This window comes from Etheostoma cragini, chromosome 4 (genome assembly GCF_013103735.1).
Source record: "Etheostoma cragini isolate CJK2018 chromosome 4, CSU_Ecrag_1.0, whole genome shotgun sequence".
NCBI classification, from domain to species: Eukaryota; Metazoa; Chordata; class Actinopteri; order Perciformes; family Percidae; genus Etheostoma; species Etheostoma cragini.
Window position 1 is genome coordinate 15,139,075 of NC_048410.1, and position 10,600 is coordinate 15,149,674.

The following is a 10,600-nucleotide window of genomic DNA, read 5'->3' on the forward strand; positions in this document are numbered from 1 at the left end:
TCAGTTCAGTGGCTAAAAGTAACTAAGTACAGTTAATCAAATACTGTACCTAAGTACAAATGTGAGGTACTTATGGGCTACTTTACTTGAGTATTTTTCATGTTACTTAATACTTCTACCCCACTCCAGTTCAGAGTAAAATACAATGTTTTACTACCCTACAAATAATTTCATAATTGTTTAGTCATTGTTTATGCAAAAACATGTCATTGTTCCAACTTTGCAAGTCTGCGGATTTAATTAATTTCCTTGAAATTACTTTAATAATTTCAATGTGGTTTTAATCATTTAAAAGTTTTGGACTATTGGTTGGACAAAACAAACATTTTGCAAGGGTCACAATTGTCTGAAATTTTACAAACCAAGCAATCAAACGAATTGATTACTCAAGAAATATAATATCAATCCAAAAGAATCATTAGTTACAGATATGTTTCTGTTAGGATAATTATACCATCAGTAAATGGACAGAGACCACTGGTATTTCTCTCAATTTGTTTATTTGCAAGTTGAGTCAAATTCTGTCACTGACGGCAAAGTATAAAATATGACTAACGCAAGCCTCCAACAGTAGCTTATTTATGAATGAAATACAGTCATAACAAGGTTTATGCCGTCTCCTTTATCAAGTCAGAGTCGATGTTGATGTCATGTCTGGTAAAACTGGCCATCTCCTCCGCCGGCCCTGCCCTCTCAAACATCCTGTGCCTTTCACAAGGTCAGTTTGTAGTGTCTCACAGGTTTATCTTGTTAGAGCGCCATTTGTATTTTGGATTTTTATGCAAACACAGATAGTGATATGTAAATCATAATTCCTGTTACAGTCCCATAGAAAATGGTTAAAAAACCACCTCCACCATACACAACCAACTACAACAGTTAAATCCTTTTTTACATTAATGCATGAGTAATCCTGGAAGAAACGTTTTACATTTTTATACATTTAGTACATTTTATTGATTATACTTTAATAATTTTAATATAATTTTAATAATTTTTTAAAAGTTTTAACAATATATGTTAAGGCCTCAAAACCATAGACCGTTAATACTGTCCATGCTCAAAACAGACGACTGGTCTTTTATTTTGAAGGGGCAGAAACCGTTCCACTCAGCTGCGTTTATTTACGGTCAGCTGACATGTTGTGACACAAACTGATGCTGCGCAACTGACTGAACGAGGTGAGTACTGTGGTAATAACTAATCTTAGCTAAAAAAAAATAAATAAAACCACCTTGTTCCCTGTTTACTACCACAGCGTTAAGTAACGCAGCGGTTTAGACGCAGTCATAGCTTCTTCTACAACTAAAGACAGAATAAGTTAACTAGCTAGTTAACATTACCGTTACAAGGCAAGCTAACGTTAGCTATTTTAGCATTGATTTGTTCCTCCGCCCAGCTTCGACGAGCAGGTAACGACAGCTAACGTTGATGCTAGGTCTCTGATACAGCAGCTGGACAGGAGCTACCATTAGCTAACGTATCAGCGCGTTTGCTCTGTGGGTTTACTCTGCCAGAGAAAAGACACTAAGAGTAGACATGAGATAGCCTTTATTTAAATTCAGATGTCGCAGCAGCAACACAAAGACAGAAATAGATAAACAGAGAAGTAAAAATAAAATAAAAAATAAGAGTAAATAAAGTAAGAGGTAACAGTAAAAAAACAAAAACAATATACTATACAAGAGCAATACTTTTAAAGTTACAAGGTAAGTGACAAGTGAAAGTGACAAATTAGCTGTATTCCCCCTTGTGGGATTACTAAAGGATTTTGAATCTTTTATTTAACCTATATATTTCTCATTTGATCCTGGCATGTTGGTTATTATGTTGGATTGGAATGTCTTGTTTTTTCCAATGGTGTTATCTGTGCGTCCTCAGAGGAGTAAATAAATCACACCATGCTGCCCGACAAAGATGGTCCAGGTGTTGGAGGCGGGAAGAGCTTTCCTGAGGGAGAGGATCTCTCTGTGAGTCTGTTCAGAGAGTACCTCCGTCTCAAAACTGTCCACCCAGACCCTGACTACGGTGAGATATCTCCATCACAAGACACTGTTTATGTATCCCAGTTTGTTGGAAATCAGGGTCAAACAGCTGTTATTTTTAAGTAATTTTACTTAAAACAATGTTTGTAGCTGTGTTTAAAAGGAAACGTTCTAAGTCCAGTGTGTGTTGTTATTGCCTGTATCACTTATATCATCTCATTTATGATTTGTCAAAGTCCATGTCTTATCTGGGTCAGTTAGACATTAAATACACCCAGTTATGAATAAGACTCGTAGTATTGAAAAGAAAGCTAAGCTGCTGATCAAGGCTCTCACTTCACTGGTCAACCAAAACAAACTGAGGCCCTGACCAACTGAATGGGGTTGCACATTGTGGCAGCTGAGATTATTTTGTCTGCAGGAAGTTTGGCCTCACTCTTCATATAGACCTTAGCCATTTGTGTTGGCTCAGGGTCATTTTCAGGACCTTGCATAGTGGAGGGACTATATCTTCCAGCTGGCCAGGGAGCATCTGAGATCCCCGAGCTAGTTAGGACAAAGGACCTTTAGGCTACGTTCCTTACCCGTTTGTCTCCTCACACTGACCTGAAAGGGGCTGAAAATGGATAAGTGATTTAGGGCTTTAGTTTCATTCTTGGTTTTCTGTGACTTTATTGAAGTCCAACAGCAGCAAAACCTCTTACTGTCCCGTGAAGGTTTTATACAATTATAAGTATTTAAACAGATTGTTCTACTCTGTTTATTGATAAAGATGCTGCTCTTCGGTTCCTGGACAGAATAGCAGACGAGCTTGAGCTACCCATGAGAAAAATTGAGGTCTGTGTCAGTGATGATAATATAATTCACGGAGCAAACATTTGTGTACATCCTGTATACACAGTACATGCATTAGTAATGCTAAAACAGTGGGCCTTATCTGCTCCTCCCTCTCCCTGTAGGTCTGTCCAGGCAGAGTAGTGTCGATTATGACATGGGAAGGGACGAACCCGACTTTGAAATCCATCTTACTGAATTCCCACACAGATGTTGTACCCGTTTACCAGGTATGGCATTTGTCTCTGTTTATGGCGTTACAATCCTGTTATTATCTGTAATAGACATGAAAAAAAATAGATGTGATATCAATCTCTTCTCCAGGAACATTGGAAATACGATGCTTTCAGTGCTTTCAAAGATGCAGAGGGCAACATTTATGCCCGGGGATCACAGGACATGAAATGTGTAACTATACAGTGGGTATAAACTGCCTTGATAACTTGTTTTATTAAACAGGATTTGTACTCTAGTGTTGTGATCTTCACTTTAAATGATGCTCTGTGAGAAACACCGGTTTTTAAAACCCACTCACTCAACCAGCATACTGTCAGTTCAGACATTTTTCATTTTTGTCATAATCCGGACGTGTTTTCTTTTGTTCTTTGCAGGTACATCCAGGCAGTCAGAAGACTGAAGGCAGAGGGACGGAAACTAATGCGCACTGTGCACTTAATGTTTGTTCCTGGTAAGATATTTGATTGCATTTCTTCTCTATCAGCTGATAATCAAACAGCAGCAGGGGGTGGAGATGACATATGAAGTATACTGAATACAGCACAGGACCTTTTCCATTTGAATTCAGCCACTAAAGCCATTTTAAATATTTTTTAATAGTCTATATTGCGTTTAGGACTGTTGTTACATGTGATCTTTTTGTCTATTTACTGCAAAAAGCGTTCAGATTCATGTTTGCATAAGCAAGTTGCTGTTTTGTTTCTTTCTTTTTAGATGAAGAAGTTGGAGGTCACAAGGGAATGGAAACATTTGTGGAGCATCCGGAGTTCCAAAGATTAAACATTGGCTTTGCGCTTGATGAAGGTAACTAAATAACTGTTTGCAACATCTTTTCAAAATGCGATGAATAAGGTTCTGAACTTTGCAGGTCACTTAGTAACTTAATAAGGTGAAAGCGGAGTTATTACGTTTCTACTATGACCATGGAAAATTCAGTTTTCTGTTTAGTTTGCAGTTGTCTGTTTAAAATTGTACATCTTGACACCTCAAACATTCCTGCCAGTAATGTACGACCACTTTAGGTCATTGTGCAGGGTACAGTTTATTAAACTGCAGGTTGTTAGTAGCAGCTACACATTTGCGCCATGCTACATAACCAGTCACTGGTGACTACATTTACACCTCCTCCTTCCCTTTGTCAAGACTATTTGGTTTATTGCCCTCCAAGGTAAAATGAAGGATTCAAAGAGGGAAACTTTAATTCATTTCTTGTTGTGGCATCCTTAATGTTAATCTTATTGTTACGGTGGGGGGTGAGGTGAGGACCCAAAAGCAACAGGCAGCAGGCCGGAGGGAGCTTCACTAAAGCGTTTATTGAAAATGCAACAAAAGGAGAAAAAGGCAAAACAAGAGTTCCAAAAAACCAAAAACCGGCACGGGGGATGACAGGACCTACTCACAGGGAAGGCAGTAGTGCAGGCAACAAAACGTAGACTGGGGAAACTCACAGGCAAGAGGACTCGACGTGGACAGCAACAGCAAACAATGATCAAGCACTGGACAAAGGGAACACAGAGGTTAAATACACAAGGTAACGGGGTAATGGGAAACAGGTGAGACATCAGGTGAATCACATTAGGGCGGGGCAGGGCAATCAGACAAACAAAGTAAAGCTAGACAAGACAAGACAAGACAGGAAGCCGACTTCACAATAAAACAGGAAGTGAAACACACAGACGCTTACCGGGGGACGGAACAAGACACAGCACACAGGACCTGGGAAAACACTGAGACATTCACAAGGGGGCAGAAACGGGAAAACAAACCCAACAAAAACCCCAAACCACAACACTTATTGCCATATCAAGACATCTTGTCCGGCCTTATCACTTTTTTTCCCCCTTCCTTTTTTTCAGTTTTTTTATTGATTCCACAGGAAATGTTTCAATAAACATAAATGCCCTTTTTTCTTGCATTTTCACCCCCAACCCCATGTCCCTCATATAATATTGCAAGTATAAGAACAGTGGGAATTACTTGTACTCCTACATATGTTTGTACACATAATGCAAAAAGATGAATACATAGGACACATTTACGCACATGTGTGCATCTGTATACATACAGATACTACATGTACTAAAGAAAGAAGAAATCAAATAAATATAAATAATTAATAACTTTCTAATGGGTTATTCATTCAGACTAAACTAGGGGTGTATAATAAGATTTTAAATGTATAAAACCATAAATTGTCACATTTGCTTAATAAAATAAACATAATAATTAACATATTGGGGCATTTATTAAAGACAGTGGAGAGAATAGCAAACGAGATATGAGAGAGAAATTCAACAAAGGTTGCCTGGTAGACTTAAACTGGGAAGATTCTAACTATTCCAACTGCTAACTATGATCTGGGCAGATCATAGTTAGCAGCTTGACCCCTGGGAAGAAGCATCATTACTTTAGTTTTTTAGAGATGTTTTTATTTCCTTGTAAGAGTGTACTTGTGATGTTAATTCTAATGAATTACAGTATGGCCAGATAAAGGAGGAGGTAATTGGATGGTTAGGATTTTTGTTGGATGTCTTTGAGAACATTTCTAAAGATTTGCAGTAGGAATACATTTAGGTTTGTGAGAAATCGACAATGTTAGTAATTTGATAAATGTATTTATTATCCATCCCTAGGCAAATGTTTGACGTGTCCAAATGCAGCGGTCCGAATATTGGTGTTTTATTCAGAGCCAGTATTTGATTTGTTCTAATGTGCACAAAGTCAAGTGTTGGATGTGCGATGGTCGCTGGCGTCAAAGTCTGACAACCAAATATTTAGATGTTTTTATGTTACCAACTGTGCCAAATGACCCTCATTGATTTTGAAGCCAACTGCAAATGTGTGCTGAAATTCAGTCCCTGCTCGCAGAGGTTCGTAAATCCTCCTGTTGTGTAGTTGCTAATCTGTGCATACAACTTCTGTCCTTTGACCCAGATTTTTCCTTTTTGGAGTTATCTTTATGCACTTGGCTGATGTTACATGTTAAGTGTTTTATTTGTCTGCATGTGTCCTGTAGGTCTGGCCAACCCTGGCGAGGCCTTCACTGTGTTTTATGGAGAGAGGAACCCCTGGTGTAAGTGTAAAACACAAACAGTAAAAAACTATCTTATCAGATTTAAGGATTTGTGAAAAATTGATGAAATCGAACATGAATCATGCAGAATTACTTACTCTTTTCAGGGATTACAATCCACTGCCCTGGCAGTCCAGGCCATGGGTCGAGGTTTGTGGAGAACACAGCAGCTGAGAAGCTGGTAAGTGTCAATGTTATGCAACCAATTAATAAAACTATTTAATCATAAAACATGTTGTTACAAGGACTAAATAGAACAGTATCAGTGACCATACTGCCTTGTACTTCTCAGCGCCATGTCATAAACTCCTTCCTGGACTTCAGACAGAAGGAGAAACACAGGTGAGATTGAACTGTTTTTCGTCTTGTCTTATCACATAATGAATATGGCGAGACACCTTTTCTCCTCAATCATAAACATATTTACTGAAATTTGGTCTGCATGGTGCAGTTATTCTCCAAATGTGAGCTTTAATGTTTGATTACCTACATGAAGTCCCAGTATTTAAAGACCTCTATGCTGCTTTTCAGTAGATACAAATCATATGCCGAAATCATCTCTTAATGGCTGTAAACATACTGTCATTTTGACTATTCTATTTATGCAAGAGTTGCTCTGAATGGCCTTTGTGTCTGTTTATGGCTGGCTCCTCCCAAGGGTAATGGTACCAAGATGTTTTAATGAACGGTGTGTACAGTTAAATGCCCCATTCAAAGCTGAAAGAAGTAGGATGTCCTGATGTATGGGCTACTCATGTACAGACAATTATCTGCCTCCTGTGCTAAAACCCAGTTAACAGAATGACACAAAAAAATGAGATAGTGATTATGTTACGCAAGTTGTGTGTGTGTGCACTAGTGTGTAAATAGTCATTGTTTTACTGTCATGTGGCTTTTCTTGTAATTATGCAAATTAATGCTTTATTTTACAGGGCTGTTGTTTCTTTATTCTCAGGAAATTAAGAACTCTAGACAACTAACTTGACTCTAACTAAAATACCAGTTTTAGAACATTGCCTCTATGAACATGAGTGAAAAGTCTTTGGTACAAAGAATAACAGATTTGATGTAGTTTTCTTTGATTAAAAGTCAATTTAATTTTCAGTGTTGGCCTTGCAAAAAATGCAATCCTGCTTTAGATTTAATTACAGTGTAATTGCAGTAATGTCATTACTACTGCATGTGTGTGTGTGTGTGTGTGTGTGTGTGTGTGTGTGTGTGTGTGTGTGTGTGTGTGTGTGTGTGTGTGTGTGTGTGTGTGTGTGTGTGTGTGTGTGTGTGTTTTAGGCTAAATACCAGTGAGTGTTTTACGCTTGGTGATGTCACCACAGTGAATATGACCATGGTCAAAGGAGGCGTGGCCTACAACGTCATCCCAGCTGAAATGGATGTCAGCTTTGACCTAAGAATACCACCTACAGTAAACCTTCAGGTGTGTGTGTGTGTGTGTGCGTGTGTGTCTGTCTGTCTGTCTGTCCGTCTGTCTCAGACATCTGAGCTACAGGCAGATGCTTCCATGTGAAATGACCTATAGCTCAATGTTGACTCTAAATTATTATAATTCTACCAGGAATTTGAAAGGCAGATCAAAGAGTGGTGTAAAGAAGCAGGAGAAGATGTCACTTATGAATTTGCACAGGTCAGTGAGCATTGAGTCAATGATAGCTGTTGCCTTGTTCCTGTTGTCAAAGAGATTAAATTAACCGCCATCCATTGCAGAAACATATGAACCAGAACTTGACTTCTACAGAGGAGACTGATCCTTGGTGGAGCGCCTTTAGTTCAACCTGCAAGGCAATGTGAGTACACCATACATCTGAATGGGATTTCCACTTTTCCTTTGCCCGTTAGAGTGCAGATGTCCAATCTTGTACAAAAAACGTATAAGATAATTTTCTATATTATATTATTTTTACTATTAAAGTTATTAAAAGCTAAAATACATTGTAACAACTTAATTAAGACTCATCTCCACCTACCAATGTACCTAATTTGTAGTCCTTATTATCTGTTTACAGTAGAAGAACAATCAAACATTTCTTAAGAATAAAATCTTCTGTATGCTTTTCTGGCCGTTATTCAGTGCCATACTCACGAACAGAAAAGGAGACATTTGGTCGGATACTGAATTGGTGACACTAATCTTGAAACTGTGGTGATTGTAGATCTTCTGTGTTGTTGGTTAAACATGTGTGTGAAGCATCCACGTTAATAATACTTTTTAATGAATTGCTTCAAAGTCTTCACTACATCCATTACATGAGTCTGGATAGGCCTGTCAGGATAATAAATTCTGCTGGACAATAACTACTGTCGTTCTGAGACCATGTTCATCTAATATAATGATAATGGCATAATACTGAAGGTACACTTTTTCAAAGATCAAAACACTTTTATTTCTAGTGAATATTTAACACTGGAACTGGAAGACATTTTAAATATGGGGCTATCTGCCACATCGCAAGTTACGGTTTGTACCAAAATGGTTCTGTTTTCAGCCCTAATTTTGGCTAAGGTGTAGCTACTTTGTTCTGCTCCTGTGCAGGTTGGAGCTTTGCGGTGGCTGGCCACACACACACACACACACACACACACACACGCACGCACATGCACACACACGCTCACACCAGACGGCAGCCACCACGTCACTTCTGTTTACTGATAGCTATTGTCTACCTCAGGCTAATTCATTAGCTGGTGAGTGCTGATTTTTGGCAGCCTGCCTTCCAAAAGTAAGCAGAATGAAATTAAATAACCAATCATTAACCGTTGACTGACACACAGGTAACGGGGTCTCAGTTCACCGTCTGGGAGCCTCTGACACCCTGACAGCAATGTGACTGACAAGAGGGGTTCGCTCCCCAATACGCTAAGGAACCGAGAGTGGTCATCCAGTCTCTTTGTTAGAGAGAGAGAGAGAGAGAGAGAGAACGAGAGAGAGAGAACGAGAGAGAGAGAGAGAGAGAGAAAGAAAGAAAGAAAGGAAAACAAACAAGTATACAAATGGTATCATCACGGCCGGAAAAATTATCAAGCTCTTTTTTTTTTGGTGCGATTAATTGATTTATTGACAATTGTAACAGGCCTAAGTCAGGACAGACATTGATGTAAGATGCAACTTGGCTGGCTGGCTGAGGCATTCAACTGTGAGGCCATAATTATTTTAGTTTAGAAAGAACTGCGACGTCTGTCCTGTCAACGGTGACTTGTCTTGTATTAGCACCTGAAGAAAAACTGATTTTCTTTTTTCATTGTATATGCATTCAACTGTAAATGTAAACAGGATCTTTTTATAATGCCCATCTAACAAAGGCTGTAGCACTTTTAGGATATGTTTATGAAATGATTTATCCAGATAATTCTAGCAAAGGACTGCACTGAATAGGTCCTCGTATCATGAAAACTTCAATTATAATAATATATCAATATCTCCACTGTAGGAACATTACTCTGGAAAAGGAGATATTTCCAGCTGCCACGGATAGCCGTTTCATTCGAGCGGTGAGTATAAGAACTGGATATGATAGAAGGGAATCAATTTGACTTTTTCATCAGGATTTATCAAGACATATCGCTCCTGCAGTTCTGTGCCCGGTAATAGGTTTTTTTGTTGAATCTAGGTGGGAATCCCCGCTATCGGCTTTTCCCCAATGAACCGGACGCCAATTCTGCTGCACGATCACAACGAGTATCTGAACGAGCATGTTTTCCTGAGAGGCATCAGCGTGTTTGAGAGGCTCATCCCAGCTCTCACCAGTGTTCCTGCCTTTCCTGATGAGGCCTAGACAGATCTTATTTTTAATCCTCTCTAAAATGTATTTCAATGATGATTTGAATATTTTACTTGAACATTTTGCAGAGATTACCAAAGAATAATAACATGTACTGTATATCATTAGGCCAAACTGAGCACCTAGCCTTTTTGTTCTTTTTTTTGATGATTCTCAGGATATAGGCTCAGTAAACTTTGCATTTATCAGGATTGCAGCAGAATTTTAACATACTTACCGCATGTCAACATTGTTTATTTAGTTTGCCTATGCAGTCTTAAAAATGTATAACCTATTGTGTAAACAATGTTTTCTCCATAAGGAAAAATCATCTTACTAAAATGTGAAGACAACTTTGATCAACTCTTAGATCAAATGTCATTTTGTTGCCACTTTTTAATTTGAGCTTTATTTCGAAAGTTTGATTCCACAGATATCACTTTTATTTAATAAACTGGAATTGAATAAATATATTTGTTCATTGCTTCCATGTTTGGGTGTTGTGATGGAGAGTCCAGCCTACCCACCAAAAGGACCTACAGCATTATGTACCAGTTATTAACAAAGAGCAAGTCGGAATTAAAGCAAGCTAGTATTACACAAAGTGTCCAAAAGGAAGCAGAGAGGCTGAATACAACATTATAAAATACATTTTTAGCCATGGTAGCAACATTGCTCCATGGATGACAATATTGGTTGTT

At 38.4% G+C, this 10,600-nt stretch overlaps 1 protein-coding gene across 3 annotated transcripts; it reads left to right on the plus strand.

Moving 5' to 3' along the window:
• The first annotated feature begins 1,127 nt into the window (after nt 1-1,127).
• Nucleotides 1,128-10,370, plus strand: LOC117943525 (aminoacylase-1A-like). 3 transcript variants are annotated; one of them, XM_034869698.1, is made up of 15 exons: nt 1,128-1,181; nt 1,882-2,028; nt 2,758-2,822; nt 2,945-3,049; nt 3,144-3,238; nt 3,431-3,507; nt 3,771-3,860; nt 6,073-6,129; nt 6,237-6,310; nt 6,422-6,471; nt 7,417-7,561; nt 7,700-7,768; nt 7,849-7,928; nt 9,570-9,630; nt 9,750-10,370. In XM_034869698.1, the coding sequence occupies exons 2-15, from the start codon at nt 1,902-1,904 to the stop codon at nt 9,912-9,914; spliced, it is 1,260 nt and encodes a 419-aa protein (XP_034725589.1). In that variant the 5' UTR covers nt 1,128-1,181; nt 1,882-1,901; the 3' UTR covers nt 9,915-10,370. The 3 variants fall into 3 exon arrangements, with proteins under 3 accessions (XP_034725589.1, XP_034725591.1, XP_034725590.1); XM_034869699.1 differs by having other exon boundaries at nt 1,175-1,193; XM_034869700.1 differs by lacking the exons at nt 9,570-9,630; nt 9,750-10,370 and adding an exon at nt 8,368-8,407.
• Nucleotides 10,371-10,600: the final 230 nt, after the last annotated feature.

What these genes read in the sequence shown, in the direction of transcription:
- LOC117943525 (XM_034869698.1), top strand. Translation starts at nt 1,902, where the DNA reads ATGCTGCCCGACAAAGATGGTCCAGGTGTTGGAGGCGGGAAGAGCTTT. An exon ending in GCACTTAATGTTTGTTCCTG is followed by an intron (nt 3,508 to 3,770) that starts GTAAGATATTTG and finishes CTTTCTTTTTAG; the next exon opens with ATGAAGAAGTTGGAGGTCAC. An exon ending in ATAGCCGTTTCATTCGAGCG is followed by an intron (nt 9,631 to 9,749) that starts GTGAGTATAAGA and finishes TGTTGAATCTAG; the next exon opens with GTGGGAATCCCCGCTATCGG.